This window comes from Lipotes vexillifer, unplaced genomic scaffold (assembly GCF_000442215.2).
Source record: "Lipotes vexillifer unplaced genomic scaffold, Lipotes_vexillifer_v1.1 scaffold823, whole genome shotgun sequence".
Lineage (NCBI taxonomy): Eukaryota > Metazoa > Chordata > Mammalia > Artiodactyla > Lipotidae > Lipotes > Lipotes vexillifer.
The window spans coordinates 677,332-704,470 of NW_006772547.1; the positions used below are offsets into that span (position 1 = coordinate 677,332).

At 47.4% G+C, this 27,139-nt stretch overlaps 1 protein-coding gene across 1 annotated transcript in view; it reads left to right on the plus strand.

Moving 5' to 3' along the window:
• The window catches only part of SLC12A8 (solute carrier family 12 member 8), a 142,517-nt gene that overhangs the window by 55,518 nt on the left and 59,860 nt on the right, over positions 1–27,139 (plus strand). Inside the window, exon 5 of the mRNA XM_007447604.1 lies at positions 26,451–26,564. Coding sequence (XP_007447666.1) covers positions 26,451–26,564 — 114 coding nt within the window. The remainder of the gene's footprint in view (positions 1–26,450; positions 26,565–27,139) is intronic.

Genomic DNA, 27,139 nt, shown 5'->3' on the forward strand with positions numbered 1-27,139 from the left:
TTTTTTAGCTGTAATTCAGTTTATTTTCATGGGTGGGGATGGGAAAGGTGGTGAGGACTCTTAGGGGAAGGAATTGGTCCCCCTTCTCATCATGGGTGAAGAGGGTCGTTTGTAGCTTCTCAAGTCCACAGGCATAAAAGTCCCACAACATCTTGAATCCCAGCTGGCCTGTGTGGTGAGCTCTTGACATTCACTGCAGACCAGCAGGAACACACTGAGATTTAGCATTTGACCCGCAGCCCTGCAATCTGCTTGCTGATTTGCAAGGGGAGTCTTTGTGGTTCCTCTTCAGTCCCATGTCTGCTGTCTCCGGCACCCGGTTTTCTCTCTCCTCTCTTTCTTCCTTCCTCTTTGGTTCTCTCTTTCACTCTCTCTGTTCATTCTCTGCATTTTTCATCCCTGCTAGTGTTGGAGGGTCTCCTGCAGAGGCGGGGGGGGGGGGGTGGCTTGGGCTCACCGTCGGGACAGGGACACTGGCAGCAGAAGTTCTGGGAAGTAATCCTTGGAGTGAGCCCTCCCAGAGTCTGTCATTAGCCCCACCAAAGAGCCCAGTTAGGCTCGGGGGGGGGGGGCTGTGGCTCACCGTGGGGACAAACTGAATGATGCTTTTTAAACAGAGGTGTTTTGGTTTTTTTTGAAGTCGCTTGGGTAATATTGTAGAAGAGATATGAAGAAGGTATTTTCTCTTGGTGGATTTGCTGCAATGTGATTTGTAACCTGATGTTACAATAAATATTTGAATATACTTGTTATCTCCAGTACGTGTGACCTTATGGGTTGCTACCTCATCATAGCAGTCAGAAACTGTGACTTAGCATATTGTGAAAAGCCTCCCAAGTGACTGTGAGAGCTTTCCTCCTCTACTTTTGAGAGCTTGCAGGCTACAGAGAAACAAGCTTTAGGTTTTGCTCCAGGGAAAACAGTGACTCCGTGCTTGAAATATGTGGGAATAGTATCTAAGAAAAAGCTTGAGTTGTCTAAAGGGGATCCTGTAATGGGCATCAGGGCTCACTAGGACTGAAAATAAGCAAAGAAACAATTTACTTAGAAATGAAACCTTAGGTTGAAATGGGAAAATGCACTTATTCCTGAAAAGATTTTTTCACTGTCCATTTTATTTTTTAAAAAATTTTGTTGAAGTATAGTTGATTTACAATGTTGTGTTAATTTCTACTGAATAGCAGAGTGACTCAGTTATACATATATGTATATATCCTTTTTGATATTCTTTTCCATTATGGTTTATCACAGGATGTTGAATATAGTTCCTTGTGCTGTACAGTAGGACCTTGTTGTTTATCCATTCGCTATATAATAGTTTGTATCAGCTAATCCCAAACTCCCAATCCTTCCCTCTTCCACCCTCCCTCCCCCATGGTAACCACAAGTCTGTTCTCTATGTCTGTGAGTCTGTTTCTGTTTCATAGATAAGTTCATCTGTGTTGTATTTTAGATTCCACATATAAGTGATATGTAGTATTTGTCTTTTTCTTTCTGACTTACTTCAGTTAGTATAATAATCCCTAGGTCCGTCCATGTTGTTGCAAATGGCATTATTTCATTCTTTTTTATGGCTGAGTAGTATTCTACTGTGTGTGTGTGTGTGCGTGTGTATATATATATATACACACGCACACACACACATATACACATATATATACACACACACATATACATATATATATACACACACCACACCTTCTTTACCCATTCATCTGTTGATGGATATTTAGGTTGTTTCCATGTCTTGGCTATTGTAAATAGTGCTGCTATGAATATTGGGGTGTATGTTATCTTTTCAAATTATTGTTTTGTCTGGATATATGCCCAGGAGTGGTATCGCTGGATCATATGGGAGTCCTATTTTTAGTTTTCTGAGGACCCTCCATACTGTTCTCCATAGTGGCTGCACCAATTTACATTCCCACCAACAGTGTAGGAGGGTTTTCTTTTCTCCACACCCTCTCCAGCATTTGTTATTTGTAGACTTTTTGATGATGGCCATTCTGACTGGTGTGCGACGGTACCTCATCGTAGTTTTGAATTGCATTTCGCTAGTAACTAGCGATGATGAGCATCTTTTCATGTGCCTATTGGCCATCTGTCACCGTGCATTTTAAAGTTTTATCTTGTTAACATTCTTTCTGTGATTCCTTCATTGCCACCTTGTTCTTCCTTTGCCCTTTGTCTCTTTATCTCTGTCTCTCATTGTCCCCACTCCACCTTTATTTCTCTCTCTGTCCCACTCTAATCAATTAACCAAACACTTTTCTCCTGAGTGTCACTGTGTGCAGACCCAATGCTAGAAGTTTAAGATACACACAAGAATACGACACAGTCTCTCCCCTAGCCAAATAATCACCATATGTTGGTTACCATCACCTTGATACCAAAACCAGACAAGGATGTCACAAAGAAAGAAAACTACAGGCCAATATCGCTGATGAACATAGATGCAAAAATCCTCAACAAAATACTAGCAAACAGAATCCAACAGCACATTAAAAGGATCATACACCATGATCAAGTGGGGTTTATTCCAGGAATGCAAGGATTCTTCAATATACGCAAATCTATCAATGTGATTAACCATATTAACAAATTGAAGGAGAAAAACCATATGATCATCTCAATAGATGCAGAGAAAGCTTTTGACAAAATTCAACACCCATTTATGATAAAAACCCTGCAGAAAGTAGGTGTAGAGGGAACTTTCCTCAATATAATAAAGGCCGTATATGACAAGCCCACAGCCAACATCATCCTCAATGGCGAAAAACTGAAAGCATTTCCACTAAGGTCAGGAACAAGACAAGGTTGCCCACTCTCACCACTCTTATTCAACATAGTTTTGGAAGTTTTAGCCACAGCAATCAGAGAAGAAAAGGAAATAAAAGGAATCCAAATCGGAAAAGAAGAAGTAAAGCTGTCACTGTTTGCAGATGACATGATACTATACATAGAGAATCCTAAAGATGCTACCAGAAAACTACTAGAGCTAATCAATGAATTTGGTAAAGTAGCAGGATACAAAATTAATGCACAGAAATCTCTGGCATTCCTATATACTAATGATGAAAAATCTGAAAGTGAAATCAAGAAAACACTCCCATTTACCATTGCAACAAAAAGAATAAAATATCTAGGAATAAACCTACCTAAGGAGACAAAAGACCTGTATGCAGAAAATTATAAGACACTGATGAAAGAAATTAAAGATGATACAAACAGATGGAGAGATATACCATGTTCTTGGATTGGAAGAATCAACATTGTGAAAATGACTCTACTCCCCAAAGCAATCTATAGATTCAATGCAATCCCTATCAAACTACCACTGGCATTTTTCACAGAACTAGAACAAAAAATTTCACAATTTGTATGGAAACACAAAAGACCCCGAATAGCCAAAGCAATCTTGAGAACAAAAAATGGAGCTGGAGGAATCAGGCTGCCTGACTTCAGACTATACTACAAAGCTACAGTAATCAAGACAGTATGGTACTGGCACAAAAACAGAAAGATAGATCAATGGAATAGGATAGAAAGCCCAGAGATAAACCCATGCACATATGGTCACCTTATCTTTGATAAAGGTGGCAGGAATATACAGTGGAGAAAGGACAGCCCCTTCAATAAGTGGTGCTGGGAAAACTGGACAGGTACATGTAAAAGTATGAGATTAGATCACTCCCTAACACCATACACAAAAATAAGCTCAAAATGGATTAAAGACCTAAATGTAAGGCCAGAAACTATCAAACTCTTAGAGGAAAACATAGGCAGAACACTCTATGACATAAATCACAGCAAGATCCTTCTTGACCCATCTCCTAGAGTAATGGAGATAAAAACAAAAATAAACAAATGGGACCTAATGAAACTTCAAAGCTTTTGCACAGCAAAGGAAACCATAAACAAGACCAAAAGACAGCCCTCAGAATGGGAGAAAATATTTGCAAATGAATCAACTGACAAAGGATTAATCTCTAAAATTTACAGGCAGCTCATGCAGCTCAATAACAAAAAAATAAACAACCCAATCCAAAAATGGGCAGAAGACCTAAATAGACATTTCTCCAAAGAAGATATACAGACTGCCAACAAACACATGAAAGAATGCTCAACATCATTAATCATTAGAGAAATGCAAATCAAAACTACAATGAGATATCATCTCACACCAGTCAGAATGGCCATCATCAAAAAATCTAGAAACAATAAATGCTGGAGAGGGTGTGGAGAAAAGGGAACACTCTTGCACTGCTGGTGGGAATGTGAATTGGTTCAGCCACTATGGAGAACAGTATGGAGGTTCCTTAAAAAACTACAAATAGAACTACCATATGACCCAGCAATCCCACTACTAGGTATATACCCTGAGGAAACCAGAATTCAGAAAGAGTCATGTACCAAAATGTTCATTGCAGCTCTATTTACAATAGCCCGGAGATGGAAACAACCTAAGTGCCCGTCGTCGGATGAATGGATAAAGAAGATGTGGCACATATATACAATGGAATATTACTCAGCCATAAAAAGAAACGAAATTGAGCTATTTGTAATGAGGTGGATAGATCTAGAGTCTGTCATACAGAGTGAAGTAAGTCAGAAAGAGAAGGACAAATACCGTATGCTAACACATATATATGGAATTTAAGAAAAAAAAAATGTTATGAAGAACCTAGGGGTAAAACAGGAATAAAGACAGAGACCTACTGGAGAACAGACTTGAGGATATGGGGAGGGGGAAGGGTGAGGTGTGTTAGGGCGAGAGAGAGACATGGACATATATATACTAACAAACGTAAGGTAGATAGCCAGTGGGAAGCAGCCGCATGGCACAGGGAAACCGGCTCGGTTCTTTGTGGCTGTCTGGAGGGGTGGGATAGGGAGGGTGGGAGGGAGGGAGACAAAGAGGGAAGAGATATGGGAACATATGTATATGTATAACTGATTCACTCTGTTATAAAGCAGAAACTAACACACCATTGTAAAGCAATTATACCCCAATAAAGATGTTAAAAAAAAAAAAAAAAGGAAAATCTACGCATCACTGTTGGAGGACAGTAGAAGCACGGTTTTCTCTGGGTGTTGAGGTCTTCAAGGAGAAGGCGACATTTCAGTAGACCTTGGAGGCTGCGCAGGGGTTCGCCTAGTGGTAAATTGGGGAGGGTGATCCCAAGGAAAGGGAACAGCATAAGTGAAGACACAGAAGTGTGAAGTGCCTGAAAAATTTCAGAGAGTTCAAGAAGTTAGGTGTGCTGGAGCTTAGGATGCTGGGGCAGGGTGGGAGAGAGAGGGCCAGAAGGAAATAAGGCTCTTTCAGGTTCAAGGAAGAGTCATGTCCTGGGGTGATGGCGGTTGAATGTGAGAAGGCAGAGGGAAGCTCAGGAAACTCTCAGCAGCATTGGTGTAGCCCCCGTGCATCCCAGTGCTTCCAAGATTAGCTTGTGCCACAGGCCTTGGTGACAAATGGAACATTAGCTTGTCTCTGTTGGGATTACAGCTGTAGTTGACAGGTACTGTCCCCTGCTGCCTCCTCTGAGGGTCTCCCCCTCCATTCTGGCTGAGGACCCTGGTTGGGCCAGGTCTCATGGGAAATCTCTTGGACAGTGGACTCCCTCAGGATCAGCCTCTGTGTGGTCATCTTTGGCTCAGGCTCCCAATTCTGTTTCAGAGATTGTGTCCAGGAAGTCAGAGGCATAGGGTACAAGGAGATCTTGGTGTGGAAATCAGTTCTCATGGCCCATATCCTTGAAAGACGTAAGCATGGAGGCATCAAGTGTTTCCTGGATTGTCCAGTACAGAGAGGCCGGGTTTATCCCATGGGCTATGTGGAGCTAGCCAATCTGAAAACTGTTTCTTAAACAACAGTAATTAATTTTCTGACGGTTCTAAAGGCTAGGAGTCCAAGATCAAGATTCCAGCTGATTCAGCTCCTGATGAGGGACCCTCCCTGACTTGCAGATGGTCACCTTATCTCTGTGTCCTCACGTGGCCTTTCCTCAGTGTATGTCAGTGAGTGTGTGTGTGTGTGTTTGTGCGTGCATGCATTTGCACACGTGGGTTGGGTAGGGAGAGAGTGAGAGCGTGTGCACACTAGCTCTCTGGTGTCTTTTCTGATTAGGACACTAATCCCATATGATCAGGGCCCCAATCTTATGACCTCCCTTAACCTTCACCTTTGGAGATGGAGGCCCCATCTCCAAATATAGCCACATTAGGGGTTAGGGATATGAATTTAGGGGGTGGGGTGGGGATACAAACATTCAGTCCATAACAGCTGGTGTACTCTAAATTATAATTCTAATTTATTTTTATTAAGAATAACACATTTCATTTTAAGATATGAAGTATAAAGTCTATTTCTTTATAGTCTTTTTTTTCTTTTTTTTTTTTTACATAATTGAGCTCACACAATGTATAGTATTTTTAAAGTTAAAATTAATGTAGCAACATTCAGAAGTCCCAGATGGAATGTAATATAAACATAGGCTTCATGACTTATCTTGAGGACTTTCTTAGTCTTTATAGTTAGAAAAGCAAACAAATAAACAAAATAACCAGGGATAACTTAAAACTCCACATGAGTTTTAAAGATGCAGAAAACATAAAAGCTGAGAAAGGTCAATAGGTTTTTCTTTTAAGTGGGGAAGTTGCAGATCAGATTCTCTCTTCGGGAATCCTGCCTGGGGTTAGAGTGGGTGCAAATAGAGAGGGACTAAAGGCAGAGGGAGCCAGTCAGTGAAGTCTGCAGTCATTCAGGCAAGAGGAAACACAGCCTGGACAGACGCAGTAGAGGTGGGGTAGAGATGAGGACCAGATGTAATTTGGGAAACAATTTCATGATCTCATTCTCTTGACTTGTTCCTAAATACCTCTTTATTTTTTCCATCTCCTCCCTCCCCACCCCACCTCCCACCCTGTGCTCAGGCTACCACCACCCTGAGGAACATGCACACACTCCTTAAATGCAATCAAACAAAATTTATTTTAACCAGTGAGACCCTTGATTGATTTTTCTCTTGTTAGTTTATGATCCAAAATAATAAACAAATATCCTGCTGTAAATATTTGTCTGAGCCTGCACAACCAGCTGTGTGAATGGACACACACATAAACCCACACAGGGCCACATGCACTGCCGACCCGGCTACCTGAAATACTCTATACAAAGCACCCAGCACAGTGCCTGGCACATGAACCCAAACATTTCACCTCTTCCTGTAAGCCTTGGCCAACCCCAGCCAGGATCCAGGAAAGCCTGCTCACTCTGAACTAAACTCATTTGCATGGCTTCTAGTATGCTTTGTATTTTTAGTCTTTCTCACATGTACGCTCTCCCATTGGACAGGGGGCTCCCTAATTAGCTCACCCACATGCACCATGAGAGCATGACTAGACACCCAGGGCTGAGGTCTCTGCTTGCCCCCAGGCCTAGATTATCACTCTATGTGGCCATCATTTGCATGTGAAAATAACATCTGCCTCACAAGTCTGTGGCCCAAACAACAGTCCCTTTCACCCTGAGCACAGGGTCTAGAGATGTGAAGGGGAGAATTTCCCATTTCTTCGAGAATTTGTGTCCCTTTCCTGAAAAATTGAAAATATTGGGTTATGAAGGTTTTTTGCTTTTTTTTTCTTGCACGAGTAAGCCTAATGATTAAGAAAAGTGGTTCAGCTCTCAGTACTTTCACACTTCTTTCTTTTTTTTAACATCTTTATTGGAGTATAACTGCTTTACAATGGTGTGTTAGTTTCTGCTGTATAACAAAGTGAATCAGCTATACATATACACATATCCCCATATCTGCTCCCTCTTGCGTCTCCCTCCCACCCTCCCTATCCCACCCCTCTAGGTGGTCACAAAGCACCGAGCTGATCTCCCTGTGCTATGCGGCTGCTTCCCACTAGCTAGCTATTCTACATTGGGTAGTATATATAAGTCCATGCCACTCTCTCACTTCGTCCCAGCTTACCCTTCCCCCTTCACGTGTCCTCAGGTCCATTCTCTACGTCTGTGTCTTTGTTCCTGTCCTGCCCCTAGGTTCTTCAGAACCATTTGCAAATAGTTTTTTAAAGAGTACTTAGGAAAAAATTAGGGAAAGGGAACTTTTTTTTTCTTTCTTATCTCTAAAATGAGGGGAGTTGAAATTGTCTTATTTCTTTTTTTTGTTTGTTTTTTGTCTTTTTTTGTTGTTTGTTTTAAATTGGGATAGAGATGATTTACAATGTTGTGCTAGTTTCAGGTGTACAGAAAAGTGAATCAGTTATATATATACATATATCCACTTTTTTTTTTAGAGTCTTTTCCCCATAGGTCATTACAGAGTATTGAGTAGAGTTCCCTGTGCTATACAGTATCCTTATTAGTTGTCTATTTTGTCGATGGAGGGTTGCTTCCATATCCTGGCTGTTGTAAATAGACCTGCAGTGAACATTGTGGTACATGACTCTTTTCACACTTATTTCTAATAGGCCATCGGATTTTTACATCTGCATCAGTTGGTGCATTAGAAATCTTGCCATGCCCTTGTTCAGACATTCTTTATCATATGGCCCAGATATGGTTAATACTTTTTGAAACACTAAGTATATTTCTGCTTGTACGTAGAGAAAAAAGTAAAGTGAAATAATTTATTAAGAAGAGAAAAAAGTTGAGGGTCAATTCACATTGATACAGATTTCTTGAATATAAGATCTGAAGACGGCATAGTGACCAAGGAAGGTCATGTTTACTGAGCCATGTGCCAGGCACTATGTGCCAGGCACTGTACTGAGCATTTTACACCTCACTGTATTCTGACAATATCTGTGGCGTCCATGTGCTATTATTGTCCCTACCATAAAGATGAGAAAACTGAGGTTCAGAGACGTTATCTTGCCTGTCACACAGCTAGTAAGCCGTGGAGCCAGGATTTGCACCCTGGCGGCTGACCTCAGGGTCCATATCCTTTGTAACCATCAAGCTCACACTGCTCCTAGCCACGCTAATGACTGAGTAAGGGAACAAGCGGTACACTTAGGGCATGATACTTAACATGCCTTTTGGGACGTTGCTAAATAGGAAAGTGAAAGGACTACTATAGTTACAGTGTTTTGCATTGGGAGAGATGAAGCCAGGGCCTCTCAACCACTGTCTGTGGGACTCTGGGCCAGGACCTTACCATCTGTGGGTCTCAGTCACCTCATAATAAAACTTGGTTTTAGATTCGTCATTTACTAGAAGTCAGTGGGCTGTGGTTCCTTCCAGATCTAATCCCTCATCTGTTGGTGTGCAGAGTAGGTGTCATGAAAGGACACTGGCCGAGAGCAGCCAACTCCACCAGGGATGGGGTAGGAGGGCATTTACCTTTGTTTCCTCACCTGTGAGACAAGGAGGCTTCTTCTGGCTCCTGAGGCTGGTGTTTCCAGTCATATCCATCTCATAACTGAGGGCAGAACTTTCTATGACACCGCCTGCCTAACTCCTCGTGCTTCTCTTGTGCCTCCCAGCACGCGAAACATGCCCTAAGTAGAAAAGTACAAGAATGTGCTAAAAGGTAGAGAGGAGAATCTCCCTGTGGGCTGTCCTTTGATGTCCCTGAAAATAACAAGACAAAACTTCGGAAACAGCAGAAGTGCTGGTGTAAGGTGAGAGGGTGTGGTAGGCAGCTTCAGGAAACCCTCTCTACTTTGGATTCTGAGGGTGCCCAGAGCTGCTGAGAAATACCGAGATCATTGTTTTAAGCTGTGGTAGCCTCCAGGATGGGAATCGCATCTTACTGCCTTTCGCCCAGTGTCTTAGAGAGTACCTGGCATGTGGCTGGCTCTCAGTTACGCTTTGTTGAATGACTGACTGGGAAAGGAATTAGAACGAGCAGGCGCCAGTAAGGCAGGGGAACGCAGTCCTAGAAAACGCTGATCAGAAGCGGGATAGGCGTTGTAGGAGCGCAGTCGGCAAAGAAGTGGGGATGGGGGTAAGAATAGCACCTGCTGGAGGGGCTGGCCCACCGGGCACATAACCTCTTCCTGCCTCCCTTTCTATCCTCCTTCCATCCACCCACCCACTCAACCAGCAGTTCCCAAAGCCCGCGGGGTACCAGGAGCTGGGCTCCAGGATCTAGTGGAGAATTAAATGCATGTGGTCCCTGTCCTCATGCAGGGAAGATCACTGCTGATGACAATGCGTGCTTTAAGATTAGTGCCACCAGTTCCTTACCAGCTGTGTGACCGTAGGCAACTCACAGGCTCTCTCTGAGCTCTCTCATCTCTAAAACGGGATGGGTGTTTTTAAGGATTAGAAATCATAGTACACGTCAATTGTGGGGTTTTTTCCTTTGAGTTTGTGTGTGTGTGTTAGGGGTGGGGGGCAGGGGTGGGGCTTCTCTTTCTGCCCCCAGCTGCTTCCCAGAAAATGAACACTTGCTGAATATCATAGAGAGTAACTCTGCAGTTTTGTTATTTTGACAGTGATTTCTTCTGCTAATCTACTTCCTGCTCCTCTTAAACTGGCAGAAGCCAAAATGTGAGATTTCTTAAGGTACAACACCGTATATCCCAATTGCAAGAAATCATTAGAAACATTCAAAAGGAAATAAAGTAATAAATTGGAACAGTAAATCTGTAATTACTGTCCAAATGAGCACCATTTTAAACAAATCTGCCAAATGTGATCGTTATATGAGTAGTTACGCACGGCACACCCTTAAGTTCCTGCAGTCAGAGAAGAGGTGGAGTTAGGGCCTAAAATAGGCTAATAATTGCACCAGACAAGCCCTATATATATATATATATATATATATATATATATATATTTTTTTTTTTTTTTTTTCCCCCCCTAAACTGAAGGTTTGTGGCAATCCTGTGTGGAGCAAGTCTTTGGCACCATATTTCCAACATTTTGTCACTTCGTGTGTGTCTGTCACATTTGGATAATTCTCTCAATATTTCACACTTTCTCTTATTATATTTTTTATGTTGTCTGTGACCAGTAACCTTAATAATACTAAGTTGTGAAATGAAATGCCTGCTGCTTGGGAAGGAGGCCGCCCCACTGGCAAAGGTGGAGCCTGTGGACGCTTATATATATTTTTTTTTTTTTTTTTTTTTTCCCTCAAGTCTGTATTTGAAGTAAGATGAAGATCACTTTTTTGCTTTCTCATGCTGCGGTGACTCTGGTGGAAGTCACTTTTCAGAGCACTTCCCCCTCCGCAGTTACTCCACGACCCCGGCTCCTACTGTGTGGACAGATGTGCTCACACAGCACACGGGGTGCCGGGGAGGGGCTGTGGGGAGGTGTGGGGTACTGGCCTCCAGTCCCGGCCCCATCGCTTCCTCGCTCTGTGACCTTGGGCAAATCAACTGTCTGTGCTCCAGTTTCCTCGTCTGGAAGATACAGTAAGTCCCCTACATGCAAATGAGTTCCGTTCCAAAAGTGTGTTTGTAAGTCAAATTTGTTCCTAAGTCCAACAAAGTTAGCCTAGGTACCTAACTAACACAATCGGCTAGATAGTACTGTACTGTAATAGGTTTATAATACTTTTCACACAAATAATATATAAAAAACAAACACAAAAAATAAACAGTTTTAATCTAACAGTACAGTACCTTGGAAAGTACAGTAGTACAGCACAACAGCTGGCATCCAGGGGCAGGCATCGAGTGAACAGGCAAGAAGAGTTACTGACTGGAGGAGCGAGAGGAGGTGGGAGGTGGTAGAGCTGAAGGATCGTCAGCAATAGGAGACCGAGGGCAAGCTGCAGTTTCACTCATGCCTGACGTTGATGGCACAGGTTCTCGTTCCTTGCTGGATTCAATTCTGTCTACCCTCTTGAAAAACCAATCCAGTGATGTCTGGGTAGTAGCTCTTTTTTTCTCATCATAGATGACACGGTAGCACTGGACTGCATTCTGAACAGCTGCTGCAACCTTTGTGTACCATTCTACGTTCGGGTCCTGTGCCTCCTCAAATAAAGAACATCTCCTTGTCATTTCCTGCATCATGAATCTCTTCAGTTCTTCAGTTACTTCTTCCTCCTCTTGTCTCTCTTCGTCCTTTCTCTGGGCCTCCAATTGCATCAGGTCTTCATTGGTAAGCTCCTCGTGTTGCACAGCAAGGAGTTCAATGAAGTCGTCCTCCTGCAGATCTAGCTTGAAATAAAGATACCGTACTGCTGTACTCCATGAAGTACCGTACAGTAAAGTACACAAAAGCACAACCACTTGCACGCACGTGACAGTGTACACCAGACACGTGAACAAACCTCACGTGATTGGACATTCGAACGCATGTTCGTATCACGAAAGTTCGCAACTTGAAGGTTTGTATGTAGGGGACTTAATGTAGAGAATAATGATACCTCCCTCACAGATTGTTTCAAGATTAAATGAGGTGATAAACCCTATTTCCTCAATTCTAAGATAACCATCAATTTTACGATACACCAAATTTTCAGGTGGAAAGAAAAGTTACCTTACATCTACATGTTGAATGCAAGACAGCCAAGTTTCAAGAAATCAAAATGTGAAAAAAAAAAAAATGACACTAATCTGAGGGATTCTAGACCAAGGTAGGGCAGTCTTGGTATTGTGGATGTCCTCTCTGTTTGAGGAGATGCGATCTGTGCCCAGAAGCCCCTGTTAGGGCCGCTCTGCCGAGCGGTCTGAAATGGGCTACCTTTTCAGCAGTCCTCCTGTTGCCCCACCGCCGCCGATCGGATGCCAAGCCCAGTGTGGGTGAGCTTGGGCTCGTCGTGGCTTCCTGTTTGTGTGGACGCTCCAGCTTGTAGAGAATCAGAAAATACATCAGCAGTCGCTTCTGGACCAAGCAATCCCTCTCCTTCCATGAGTTTTTTTTACACCTGACCTGGTGCCTCCTAACCATTTTCACGTCACTGCACAGCCAGAAAATGTTAATATTTGCCCAAGACTCCAGGGTAAAGGGAGAAGCAGTCAGGCCAAGAGGACCAAATCCTCGTCATCCGGAACCCATTCAGGCCATTCCAGTGTGGCCCCCCTTCTCCAGTTAGTTTCTACAAGGAGGAGGAGAAAAGAAAAAGGAACCCCTGGTAGTGTTCACTGGTTTTCGCTGGAGAATTTTAAGAGCATTTAAAATTTTTTTCAAAGCATTTTTTTTGCGGTACGCGGGCCTCTCACTGTCGTGGCCTCTCCCGTTGCGGAGCACAGGCTCCGGACGCGCAGGCTCAGCGGCCATGGCTCACGGGCCCAGCCGCTCCGCGGCATGTGGGATCCTCCCGGACCGGGGCACGAACCCACGTCCCCTGCATCGGCAGGCGGACTCCCAACCACTGCGCCACCAGGGAAGCCCCTTCAAAGCATTTTTACTATAATGGTCTGATATCTTGATTGAAATACCCTCAAGTATTTCATAATACCATATACCATAAACAAACAAGCTCCATGTGTCAGAACCAATGGGGAAGCTCGTTAATAGTATCATATATATATTCCCTAATGGCCTGAGGCCTGGGAATCTGAAATGTAAAAGTACTCCCGGTGATTGTTTTTGTGCTGACAGATCTAGGAACCGCAGCCTTAAAGGCCCTTGGAGGGTTTCACCTGGCTCTATACCTTTTATGCCCTACACTGTTCATTTACCTTTTTTACCCCATAAAGGTAGCCTTTCTGATGCAGTGGTCCAAACCTAGTCACAGAGCACCCTTCCATACATGCCTAGCCCTGCCTCTGGTGTACGAGGAGGACACCACAATGAGTTAGGGAATCTGCAGATCTACTGGGCCAGAAGCTTGCAATTTTCTATGAGAACAGTATATCTCAAGAGTTTGGTCTGGGGACTGCCTGCATCAGAATCACCTAGAAACTCACTTAAAAAGTCTGAATCAGACTCTCAAATTTTGGCCTAGTAATCTACATTTTAAACCAGTACATTGGTAATTCTTATGCACATTCAGATTAGGGAACTACTGCATATGTGTGATTTAACAATTCCATTGATCTGCAAAGGGTTAATTTCAAGGTAAGCACATTGTTACCTGGGTCAAAGGCACACTTTTACTGCATCATAACTGTCCCTACACACAGCTGACTCCTTCGAGTAAGTAACCTTGCTTCTAGTACCACCATTGGGGTAGTAACTAAAGAAGGGTGTTTAGGCCCCAAAATTCTATCAGTGAAGCAAATGGTATAATTAAAAGCCTGATATGATGGCTTGAATAAGATTCAACACATCCTCCCTTATCTTAGTTTAATCTGGCAGTGGGGGGTGTTTTTGCTTTGGTCTTTACAAGTTTCTCAATCAGAATGGAGCTTCTAGAATAACTAGTTTTTAACAGGATCCATGAAGCCCTGACATTGCAGGAAAAATTTTATGTGAATAAATATAATTTTCTAGGAGAGGGTCCAGAACTACTGCCAGATTCTCAAAGGAATCTTTGACCCTGAAAGGGGAAAGATTAAGGATTTGAACAGAGGAATTTTAAGGATTAGAACAGTGAAGAATTGTAAACAAAGGCTCAGGTCTGGGTAAGGATTTCGGAACTTTTGCAAACCGAACCAACAAAATTGTGATCTCCAGCGTTCCTCAAAACATACCTGGCTTTTCTCCTCTCTTCTTCCAGCCTCATTCTTTCTTCCTTTAGGTTTGTCTCTTTTTCCTCCCCAGTCTTTTTCCCTCTTTTTCCTCTCTGTGTCCATCTGGTCACCCCTCCTCGCCATCCACTCCCCCTCCCGTCCACTCACTAACTGACCTCAGTAAAAAGCAAAGCACGCTCTTCTATTCGTTCTACCTATGGAATGACATTTTTGTTCTTTGAAAACCCCTTTAGGTTGGTGATTCTTATTTTTTAAATTAGGTGAGTTGAACATTTACCATTTCTCTGGTAGAGGGAGAACGTAATACTCTAGGTACTGTGACTTCCCGGCTTTTGGGGTTCAGCCCTCAATAGGAGGTTTTCTGGGGGCAGTGGTCCTCACTCCTGTCTGACTGGAGGAGGGCAGGGGCAGGCACCCTCAGGCCTTCCTCTTGTCTTGAGTTTGTCTCTGATGAAGAGAGTGACTGACCAGAATCCCAGGCCCCCGGCTCCAAGGCCCTGCCACCCTCTCCATCGTATTATTTTCATTTGCTGGCTTTGGCTGTGGAAAGCACAGAAAGAAACCGCTAGGCCAAGGAGGCCGTGGGGACCTGGTCACAGCTACAGAAGGAAACCAGAGCTAACACTGCCCGGCTCTCTCCCTGTGTCTGCTCCAGCTCCGTGAACAGCAGGGGGCTTGGCCTGCCAGGCTCCCCGGCTGGTGTTCTGGGGATGGATGCCTGAAGCATGAAATCACTGGCTTGGGAGGGCCCTCGCCTTGCTGGGCTGCCTGCCTCAGCCCTGAGCAGCCGGGGGTTCCAAGGAGGTGGAGGGCGACACACTGAGGGATGGGCTGGCATATCCTGCCTGTGCCCCCACCTCCGCCCTGCTGGGCCTCGTGCTCCCCTCACTGCAGGAAGGGGTCCTCTGGCTGTGGGAGGTGAGCGGGATGCCCTCCGCACGGCTGTGGGAGGGCAAATGATGGCACTTTCTGGCTCAAGCGTTTTGGGGGCACCTATTGGGTTGAGATGCACTTCAGTGGGTCTGTGAGGGACACAAAGGCAGACGTGCCCTCAAGTCACACATTCGGGTGGGGGATGAGGTGGCCATGTACAGGCACAGAGAATCAGAGAGACAATCTCAGGCCTGGCTGGGCTGGGCTGAGCTGGGCTGGGCTGGGCTTCGTGGAGCTGGGCCGGGTTCCGTGACCCGAGGAGCCTGTGGATGCTGGCTGGAGGGGAGAGTGGAGCTTGCCACGGGTGCCTTTGGCAGGTGAGTGCTGCCTCCTGGGGGCCAGCAGGAGATGAAGCCCCGAGTCTAAACTCCAGGGCCCAGACGAGGTCAGTGCAGGAGGTTTCCGAGCTGGCGGCAGAAGGGGCCCCAAGCCTGCACACCATCTAATTTATTTGTCCCTCCAGTCCCAGACCTAATGCTTACTGGGGCCCGGGTCACGCAAATTCATCATCAGGGACGTGTCCTGAAGAAATAGAGAGCCCTCTGCCACAGGCTGCCCAACCCAAGTGCACGGGAACCCAGAGCCCAGGCTGGCACCAGGCAGCGGGGCAGCCCCTAGAATATCTTCCTGGGGATTGCATTTGCCAGTGAATTTCTGGGCCCCATAGAGAGTTGACAAGTGGCTATAACTGTTGGCCCAGTTTGAAAGATTGCGTCATACCACAGTTGTCAGAGCCATGGCTTTGGACTCAGACCCCTGTGTTCAAATTCCAGCTCAGCTGTAACTCATTGCATGGACTTGGTCAACTTTCTGACCGCTCTCCTCAGTTCTGAAAAGCAGATAATGCCTACTTTACTGGGTTGTCAGAGCATAAAATAGTATATGTAAGAGGCCTAGAGTCATAGCTGGCACCAAGTGGGTGCTTAATAAATAATTATCATTATCATTGTTTATCCTGGAAGAATAGGTCTCTGGAGGCCCCTGGGTTATACTACAAGGCAGTGCTTCTCAAACTTCAAGATCTGGGGATCTTGTAACGATGAAGGTTTCAGTTCCACGGGTGGGGGCTGGGGGAGGGGAGAGCTGAGGTTCTGCAGGTCTAACAGGCTCTCAGGTGATGCTGATGCTGACGCTGCTGGCCCAAGACCAGGTAGGGCCCCATCGTCCAAGTCCCCTAGAGGAGCGGCCCGGCCTGCTTTCTCTTTGCGCTTGCCGAGGGCAGCCCAGGGCAGCCCAGGGTAAAGGCACACTCATTCCAGGCCAGCTCTTATTAAGCAGGACCGGTGTTAAACACTGCTCCCAGGCCTGCGGTCCCAGTGACCAGGAAAGTATTGATAGCAGGACCGTGTCAGAAACAAGACTGGGACAACCGCACCCTTGACTTTGCTGAGGTTTTCCGTGGGATCTGGGCATGGTTGATATTGAGAAACTACAGTCTGTACTTCTGGACAGCTCTGCCTTAAAGGCCCACACCCCAACCTGTGACCCCTGAATAAAATCCTGTAAGTTCTAGAAGTCAACAGAGGGGGTTGTGATTTCCACCTGAACTCCTGAGAACATGGTGCTTTCTGCCCAGTTCCAGCAGTGTGTGGTCAGATGGCTCGCTGGGGGTGCCCACTCACCTCGCAGCAGCCAAGAGCTGAAGCGTCCGTCATCTGAGGAGGCAGCTTGCTTTGGCGGGAGAATCGGAGTCTGAGACTAGGACTAGTCTGTACCTGTGGCTTTGTTCCTCCCTCTCTGATCGGCCTTGGCCAGGAAGCTCCCTTTATCCTCTATTCCACATCTGCAAAGCAGAGAGGAGTCCAGGCCAGAACCAAGGATGCTGGAGGTGGTCCCTGCAGGGGGTATTATGGAAAGAAACGGCTTGTGTTTTTTTTTTAATGACAGAATATGTATAACATTAAAAAAAAGACCATCTTAAAGTGTGCAATTAAGTGGCATTAACTCCATTCACCATGTTGTACAACCATCATAACTGTCTGCTTCTAAAACATTTTCATCACCCCAAACAAAAACTGTGTCTATGGACCAATAACTCCCCATTCCTCCCCTTAGCCCCAGATAACCTCTGTTCTGTTTTCTGTCTCTGTGAATATGCCTATTTCAGATATTTCATATGAATGGATCACATAGTATTTGTCCTTTTCTGTTTTTTTCGCTTAGCATGTTTTCGAGATTCATCTGTGTCGTAGCAAGTGTCAATACTTCGTTCCTTTCAATGGCTGAAGAGTACTCTGTGTATGGATAGACCACATGCTGTTTATCCACTCATCTGTTGATGGACACTTGGGTTGTTTCCATTATTTATTAAGAAAGTATTAAATTTTTTGCTTACCTCCTGAGTCTAGGCAATGGAGACACACCAAGAAATAAGACAGTACGGTTCCTACCCTGACCTGGCAGGTTAGCAGGCAGTGACAACAGAGACCTGAGTGCCATTTTAGGGCACACGTTGGAGGGAGCTTGGCCACACTGGGTTCTGGTCTTGCCTGACCAGCTGCTGACTGTGTGGCATGGGCTTCTCCTTTTTCGGACCTCAGCCTTCCCAGGTGTAAAATGGACTTGAGACCAAAGACCCCGGTGGCATTTATCATTCTCTAGTCCCGTGATACTGAATCTTCTGCTGTGGGTTCTAAGAGAGCGTCTGCTGCATTTCTTTCTTGGGTAGGGCTTGGGGTCGGGGAGAACTGCCCTTGGCTGCAGAGCTGGGGCATGTGGAGTCTGAATACTTCCAGCGTGGTGCTGGACAGGAGGGTGGCCCTGCTTGCATAACCACGTCGATGCTGACTGCCCCCTGCAGGGGGCCCCTTGTCCTCCCACCCCCTTCTCAGCTGCCTGCCTGGAGACGGTGTCCAGGCAACAGTGGGGCTGAGGCGTGACTCCCAGGTCCGAACTCTGGACCCCCATGGAGGCCGGAGCTCTGGGGCGGGCAGCCGACGTGGGGGGGCCCCCAGTTGGGTTAGATTTGGGGGGGTGTAAGGGTGTGTGGGGGGTTTAAGTAGGATGGGAGTTGGGATGCCAGAGGCAGGGAAGGCCAGAAGGAGTAAATGGTGGCTGGGAGGAACCCACAGCCTGGGTGGAGACTTCCTGTCAAAACAGCCACTTATCCTGGCGGGAGAGTGCATTCCTTTCCCCCAGGAGATAAGAAGGCCAGATTTTTTCCTTTCTCAGGGCTCCTTTGAGCTGAGAGCAGTGTCGGGCAGCCCATTGGGGGCTCCGAGGGCGGGGGGCTGGGGGCTCTGCAGTCCCTTCCGTCTGGCCCCAGCCTGACCAGCTGGGCTCCTGGCTCCCCTCCCAGACTCCCTGCAGCCTTGGGTGAGCACCGACCCCGGAGGCAGCGGCAGCCAAGGGTTGAACCCAGTCTCCTCTCTGCTTCAGCTTCCTTACCTAATGCATTACTTCATGGGGTGGTTGTGAGCAAATGTATATAATGCACTTGGAACGGTGCCTGGCACAAACCCTTGCTCAGTGTTTGCGGCAATCCCGGGTATTATCGTGAGATACCTCTTGGTTTCTTGGGTCCAGGTGAGCTGCGAGTTCCTTAATGTTCTGGGGCATTTGGCAGTCCTTTGCTCGGTCGGCCTCCCCAGGTGAAAAGTCTCATCTCATCTCAACTTGCTGACCCCAAGGCCATTGTAAAAAAAAAGTTTGGTTAAGCATTTAAAATAGAGCCCATGTCAGAGGATGGAACGATTTCTTGGACGTTTTTTAGAAATCCTCCCTTTTACAAGTGAGAAATCCTTTTCTCAGAAGGAACTCCAGGACTGCCCGTCCTAGATTGTAGGGGTTGGCAGGAGCTTCTCTTCTTACTGGAAACTTTCAGCCATCCCCTCCCAAGGGGGCTGCCCTGACATCCCCCCAACCCAGGCCCTTCATCCCCTGGGTTACCTAGCCCTGGGGGCTTTTCCGGCTGTTCCCACCAACCAGTTGTCCCGGAGGGTGGAGGCCTTCCCCGGGGACCTCTGGACAGGCCCAACCCCACTTCAGACTTCCCTTCTGGCCACTGCTAGAATGCCCGGCCTTCCCTCTGTGTATTTTCTCTCTGGGTGGGGGCCTGGGAGCTGGAAACCCTGCTCACATCCTCTCTCCACCCTCTCTTTGGAGGACCAAACTCACTAGGGCTGAAGCCAGAGAGGGGGTTGTGGTCTGGGGAAGGCGCCCAGCTCACTGCCCAGAAGTCCTGTGGGGAAGGAAATGCGAGCTGAGGGCGGGGGCCTTGGGGGCCTCTTCTGAACCTATCATTATTGACCCTTCCATCGCTTTCCATTGACAGTCCAAGTCAATAGAGCCTGATCCAGTTCAATTTCAGAATATTTCTGTGGAGCACCCGTAGTGGACCAGGATGGTTACGACCCAGTTCAATGGGAGAATCCAGCACATGGGGACTTGGTGTTTTGCGGACTCCAAATGGGACTCTAAGCTGGGGTTACTTTCCCACGTTCAGTTCTCATGCCTTTTGAGTAGCTGGCTTCTATCAGTTCCATCCGTTGTTAAAATGGACCAATGAATTAGACCAGGAAGCTTTCCGTATCCGCACTAACGGAGGGTGCGCCTGACTGTAATAATGTAAGGCCTAGTGGCAGGACTTGTAATTCATAATTGCTTTGTTTCATTAACAGATGAAAAATGTGGCAGTGACCCTGTCTCACAGTCTGGAGCACACATTGTATCCACAGCCACAGAGAAAGGGAAGGGGTAGCAGGGAGGTAGGGGGCAGCACTGACAAGCTTTGGAAGCTAGTTTGGGATTTTCCATCTGCTGCTGGAAATCAATGGTGTATTTGGACAATGTTCCCTGAGTCCTGAGAATGGGCTTCTGGCTGGCAGCTTTCAGAATTAGAAGGGTTCTGAAAAACAATTTAATACCTGCTACTGGGAGCGTAATCTACGTCACCTGGGTGCCCGTTTAGATTGCAGCATCTGGGGCCCATCCCAGATGGACGGAGTCAGAATTTGCAGCAAGTCCGTGGAAGAACCAGGGCGTGAACCCAGGTGTCGTGAGTCTTGGTCCTGTCACCGTTCTCCCCTTCCTCCCAGAGATCTTCAGGGCCTCATGCTCCACCCCACGGAGAAGGAGAATAGCCTGGGCTTCTCCTAAATCCGCGCTCTTTAAGCTTAGGTGTGGGCGCGTCCTTCTTATGACTGAGGCTGCCCCACCCATTGCAGCTCCCAGACCTGACACCAAAGCCCAGGGGAGGAAAACTCCACGGACCAGCCCAGGCCGCCGGGGTTTGCCGGGCCTAACTGCCCATCTGTGTCCACCTCAGACCATCTGGGGTTGGGCCATGTCTGAGTAAGCATGGGGACGGCGCGGGCAGGAGCTCTGTGAGGGCCTTGGTGACAGGATGGGGCCCGGACACGCCTTTCTTTCCTTGTCACTGACCTCTCTGTGTCAGGCCATTTCAGATGTGTTGTCCCTCCCCTAAACTGCGGGTCTCTGTCCGTGTGAGGCAGAGTCCTGGAGCAGCCCAGGCAGTGCCGGGTGCTGGGCATCTGCATCCCGGGTCCCAGGCGGCTCCGCCGCGCAGGAGACCCTCCGGAGGGGCCTTGTGTCCAGGGCGAGGCTTGGCCCTCGCACAAGGCGCCCAATTCGCGTTTCCCTTGCTGCACACCCTACTGTACTTTCTGGGGATCCTCCTCCGGCGGCTCGCTGGCCTTCTCTTGCCCTCCCCACCCCCAGGCGTTGTTCTGGTGTGTGTGTCCCTTCCCAGAACCTCGGCCTCTCCTTTCCTTTTCCTTGCAGGGCTGCTCTTCCTGTGATCTCCCGGGGTCTGGGCGGCGTGCCCCTCCCTGCCTTCCTCTCTCGCGGGCCCTTCCTCTGCTCTTTCTATTCCTGGTTGGACCAGCCTCTCTCATTGTCGTTCCCAGGAAAGGGCTGTCTCACTGGGCGAGGGGTGGGGGGACCCGAGCCAAGAAGAAAGCCGGGCCAGAAGCCCCCGCCTCGCCGGACCCGCAGCTCACGGAGGGGTGGCAGGGCCCACGGTGCCAGCGTCATTTTTAGCAGTCTCACTTTCTAAGTTAGTCGGCGGCCACAATCTGACACCCACACGTGGGGGCCGATGACTTCCTGCTGCCTCTTCTAATTTCAGCAGACCCCAGAGGCAGGGCGGCACGGGTGGGAAGCCACAGGGGCCACACGGAGCTTCCCAGAAGCCACCTTACCAGAGGGCGCGGGGCCCGGCCCCGAGGGAGCTGTGCTCTGTAGCAACTTGTGACGCAGGCTGGCCCCTTTGGGGGTAGGTGGGATCCCAGGGGATCCCTTGGGCGCAGACCCCCTGGACCCTGCAGAACCACAGGCGCCCTGGTGGCATCCCAAGGAGCCGTGTCACCCGAATGCTGAGGAGGAAGGTCACGCCTTCAAGTATCTTCCCTCGGCCTGTTCTTGTCTGGTTTTTGTTGTGATTCGTTTTCTCTTTCCTCACTCTGTTCTGTCTTTGTTCTTCCTAAAAGCTCATAGCTCACATGGGACCAAAGTATTTTTTTCTGTGGGTACAGAAACAGATGTTCAGGTCAAACCCAGATACAGTCACGTGCAGCAGCTGCAGGCACTGGGCATCCCAGGCCTCTCAGAGTCGGGAGACATCAGCTGAGAGCACCCCAGCCCCTCATGTTACCAGCAGAGTTGCTGAAAGGCCCACAGAGGCAGACACATGCTCTAGAAATCTCTGGGGAAACAACTCAGGATGAATTCCAGGGAGACGGTGTGGTCTATGGAAAATTGACCTCCGACAAACCGGGGGTCGAGGGTGGGCTCTGCCAGCTGTGCACACACCCCCTCAGTATGGCATTCCATAGGGAGACACCCTGTCGGCCCCCCACAGGTGGAGAAGGGGAGATGCCATGATCTCTGGTGGAGTTTTGCGGGGTTGAAGGAAACCTGGGCTGTATGCGTGTCTCTGTGAGGGAGGGTAGTGCTAGGGACCTGGAGACCGGCCTTCTTGGGGAGAGGCAAGGGCTGTGATACAGGCAGTTCTGCTGTGTGACCTTGGACAAGATTCTTCACCTTCGTGAGCTTGGTTTTCTCACCTTTGATCTTGCAGAGTGGTTGTGAGGATCGAGGATGATGTAAATTAATTGGCGCCCAGTGACCGGCAAGTATGAGGTGCTCAATAAATGGCCACTGACGATTATGTTCAGAAGAGAATTGCCCGGGATGTCCCTGGGGGACCTGCACTGTCCCCATGCACACAGAGACTCCTTGTTGCTTGGCACCAACTGCAGCAGGAAACGTTGACCTCTGTTCACCCCGAGGCAGGGCGTGGTGTTGCTCAGGGCTTGGGACAGCGTAGGTGCCTGCAGGGCCTGCCAGAAGTCTCAGGTACAGAGGCAGCCCCTGGAGTAGAGGTCCTGAACCTCAGGGCCCATTCCCCCCACAGAGGCTTCAGGGAACCCCCAAATGGTATGCAAAATGGGCATTCATCAGATTCTCAAACAGGGCCATGACTAGAAGAATTAGGGACCTTTGTTCAGCAAATCAGACAGCAAGACCCACTGTGAGAGGCCACGGCAGGTGGTGTCTGCTCTGCCCTGCAACGCTGGGCATGGCCAGCTGACCTCGCCCCATGCCTCAAGTACAAGCCAGCCAGAGACATCAGTGCCTGACCTGGACACCCGCTCTGCAGAAGCTTGAGATCCAGCTGGACCACTGGTTAAGGGTCTGGGCGAGAGACTGGAGCCCCGGGAGTCAGGGTGAAGGCCAGTGGGCCAAGCCTCTGGCAGGGCTGGATCAGGACTGGGGAGCCTGACACGAGGCGGGGTGTCAGGTGGGTGGAAGTCATAAGGGCCCGAGAAGGTAAGGGCAGAGGAAATGAGGTAAGTCCACCATGAGAGCCTAGGGCTCCTTCTCATCCACTGGAATGCGGCACACGTGAAGGGTGGGCCCTAGGGTCCTCCCCTGCTGGAGTGGACTTGGTCAGAAAGGTCAGAAAGTCCTTAAGGTCAGAAAGTAAAACGATCTCTCTAGGCCTTGAATTCCAGTTTGAAGAAAATCACTGCAGGATCTTACCTCAGAACCTATTCAGAGACCCCAGGCTGTGGGCTGTAGGTGTTCCCTCTTTCTCTTTTGCTCAATTTCTTTTCCTTTCTTTTTTTGCCCCTAATTTTACTTGCCCTTATGTTTTTCTAATAAGCCACTTAAATCATTTTGAAAAACAGGGAGAGGATAAATGGAAAGAAAAAAAATGAATTTGTTTATAGAAAAGCTATCTGGAGAAAGTAGGCTTTCAGTTGTGGGATGTTTTGTTTGTTTTTCTAAAAGACTTTAATTTTTGATAATTTGATTTTGCTCATTAAAGACAGGTGGAAAATTTGTAAACATAAAAAAAGAAAGAAAAAGAAGTCCAAAATTGCATTATACGAACAACCACAATTAGTATTTTGGTATGCTTCCTTTTCCTACATATATACATGAAAACTTTTTTTTGTATTCATCCTATAAATAAATGGTATCCAGTTTTCTTACTGAACATATATCATATATAACATGGACAGTTTTCTTTGGCACTAAAAAGTCTTTCTTTAATTGTTTTAAATTTATTTTATTTATTTATCTTGGTTGCCCTGGGTCTTAGCTGCAGCAGGCAGGCTCCTTAGTTGTGGCATGCGAACTCTTAGCTGCAGCATGCATGTGGGATCTAGTTCCCTGACCAGGGATCGAACCCGCATCTCCTGCCTTGGGAGGCAGATTCTTAACCACTGTGCCACCAGGGGAGTCCCTAAAACGTCTTTTTAAGCGTTTAAAATACCTCAGGCTTTCAGAGTTAGACATTTAGACACCCCCCCGCCCCATTTACACTATTATAAATAACTCATTGACAAACATCTTTGTCCATAAAGTTCTTTTCAAAGTTAAGGTTATTTCCTTGAGAACAGCTCAGAACTGGACTTGAGGGGAGAGGGCTGGGGCCAGCAGCAGTTGTCAGTGTGAGTGTGTGCTTGCGAACGTGTGAGGGCTGCCTTTGCAGTGGCCCTGCGGAGAATGGACCCCACCCCCATCCCCGAGTGAGCCCAGTGACTCATTCCCTCACTCTGTGGATCTTGGTGGTGGTATGGAGGGAGAGAGAAGGCTTTCCAGTGACTCATCTATGGCGCCTGCAATCCCTCTGACCCTTCAGGCTGACCGGGGCCAAGCCCTTCAGGCCTGGTGACCAAATACCCGCCCATGTCAGGGCGGCCTCGGGACGGCGGAGATCAATGGAGCCTGATGAAGTGTTTGTGTCCCGCACCAGCACGCAGCCCTGCGCTCAAATGTGCTCAGGCCTGTGCATCATCCAGCCTGGCCAAGCTCCCTTCCAAGGCAGGCTGGGCTGGTTTTCTCCTCAGAAAGTCTAGTCAGCAGGGTCAGCCAGCGGATAAACTAAAGTTAACTTAGCTATTATTGCTGTTTTGTTAATGAGGGGAGGACCGGCTGTGAAGATGCCAAACCATTCGGAAATGTTGCACAGTCCTTAGGATTTAAAGTTCAGGAGAAAGAGAGCAGTCAACAATGATTTTAAGTCCTGACTGGACTCCCCAGGGTCCCTTGTGCTTCACTGAGCTTTCATTTTACAATTTTTTTTTTGAAAAATACTTTTCCTATGAAGATATGAATCTTGGAAGCTGTGAGAAGTGCTGGCGCTATCATTGGACTCATCAGTGAGACGGCGCTCTTTTGTGGATGGAAGCTCAGGGTGAAGTTAAGCCCCGAGGGCGGTGGAGGACAGGATGGCAGGAGATGGTCACCGCAGCCCTGGGGGTCAGCTATGGCGTGACTGACGGCTGAGAACTCATCCTACGTAGCTGTGGGGTTGGAGGGAAAAGGAGCAGGACCCGGTTCTCTTGGACTGGAGTTCACAGGAACAAACCAACTCATTCTCCAAAGACAGAGGCTGGATATGCTGGGTGTCCCTGAGCCCAAGGGCACTTGACTTGTATCTTAAAATTCCACAGCCCACTAACATATCCACAGGTGCTGTTCAAGGTGACCTCCTTTGACAAAAAAGCAAAGTGTCTGTAGGACTGAAACCTCTTGAAAACTTTCATTTAAGGCAATGTAAAAAGTGTTTAACATGCTTTGAAAAAATCGTATCTGAGATGTTCCTGCTCCAAAGTAGTCTGTGAACCAGTCAGACTGAACGCACGGCATCAAAAGATCCAAGAGTAAGATTCTTTTGGTGTGACCCATATTGGCACCCTGCGTGCTGTGTGGCAGGCACAGTGGTGACCCTGGGGGGACAGAGGTGTTTAAGACCGGACATCTAGCCCCAGGGAGTCTGGTTGGGGAAAGACCTAATGTGGCTAGTCATGGAGGGCACTTAGGAGAAGGATTCTGATCAGGGAGCTCATGTAAAACCCAAAGGAAGCAGAGCTTGAGTTGGGCTTGAAGAGTGAGTACCACACTGATGCTCAGAGATATGGGGGAAGGGTCTGGAAGCAGGGGACACAGGGCTGGGTATTAGTGGCGTTCTTGGGCAGAGTCATCTGCGTCACTGTTGGGGAGAGGAAAAGGCAAAGGACGAATAGGAAATGGTGGGCTGTTGCCAGGCTGTGGAGGGCTTCCACACTCATCTTAAGGAGCTTGGTCTTTATTCTGTAGCTAATGGGGATCCGTGGGAAGGTTTTTGAGCAGGGAGGTAACTTAATGTTTTAAATCAGAAGCAAACACGTCAATACATACTCATTGAAAGATTTCAGCTCTACTATAAGCAAAACAATACAAATGCTGCCCTTCCTAGAGGTAACTACTGTTCTTCTTCATGTCATTTTGTTTACCTGTATCCGTAGATACAGACACATAAAAATCAAGCCCTAGAAGTGGGAAGGAAGATGGTTCTGTCATCTTCTGTTTTCCCTCCCCGCTCCCCACCCCCAGTCACACCTACCTTTTGCTATTCAAAGTTACATAAGCGAGGACTATAATCTACGGAAGCCTGTGCTATGTATCTTGTCACCTGGCTCATTTGGCTTTCCTTTGTTTTATTTCAGAACATGGTTTTATTGGATATTCACCAGAACTGCTGCAGAACAACACTCTGCCAGATTACAGCCCCGGCGAGTCCTTTTTCACTGTCTTTGGGGTGTTCTTCCCAGCAGCTACAGGTATTGGTGTTGGCATTCTTTTTCACTCTCACATTAGGGGTATAAGTAAATGCTTGGTTCCCAAAACTCAGTATCATAATTGACCTGCATGTGCTCTTAGGATATATATATATCTGACTTTATCGATGACTTTAGCTTTAACTAAAAATCTGTTATTTTATTTTATTTTTTTTATTATTATTTTTTTGCGGTACGCGGGCCTCTCACTGTTGTGGCCTCTCCCGCTGCGGAGCAGAGGCTCCGGACGCGCAGGCTCAGCGGCCATGGCTCACGGGCCCAGCCGCTCCGCGGCACGTGGGATCTTCCCGGACCGGGGCACGAACCCGTGTCCCCTGAATCGGCAGGCGGACTCTCAACCACTGCGCCACCAGGGAAGCCCAAAATCTGTTATTTTAACAGAGAGGTTACTTGTTCATAATTCCTGAAAGCCCCCAACACGATTTAATCCTCCTTACCCCTTATACTCATATGTTGACACCTCTTGGCCAAGTTAGTAGAGGGGATGTATTTCTCTTAGGACTGAACAGGATGGATTCCTCAACAGGACAAGCTGCTCTTTCCACCTTGGAAAGAGT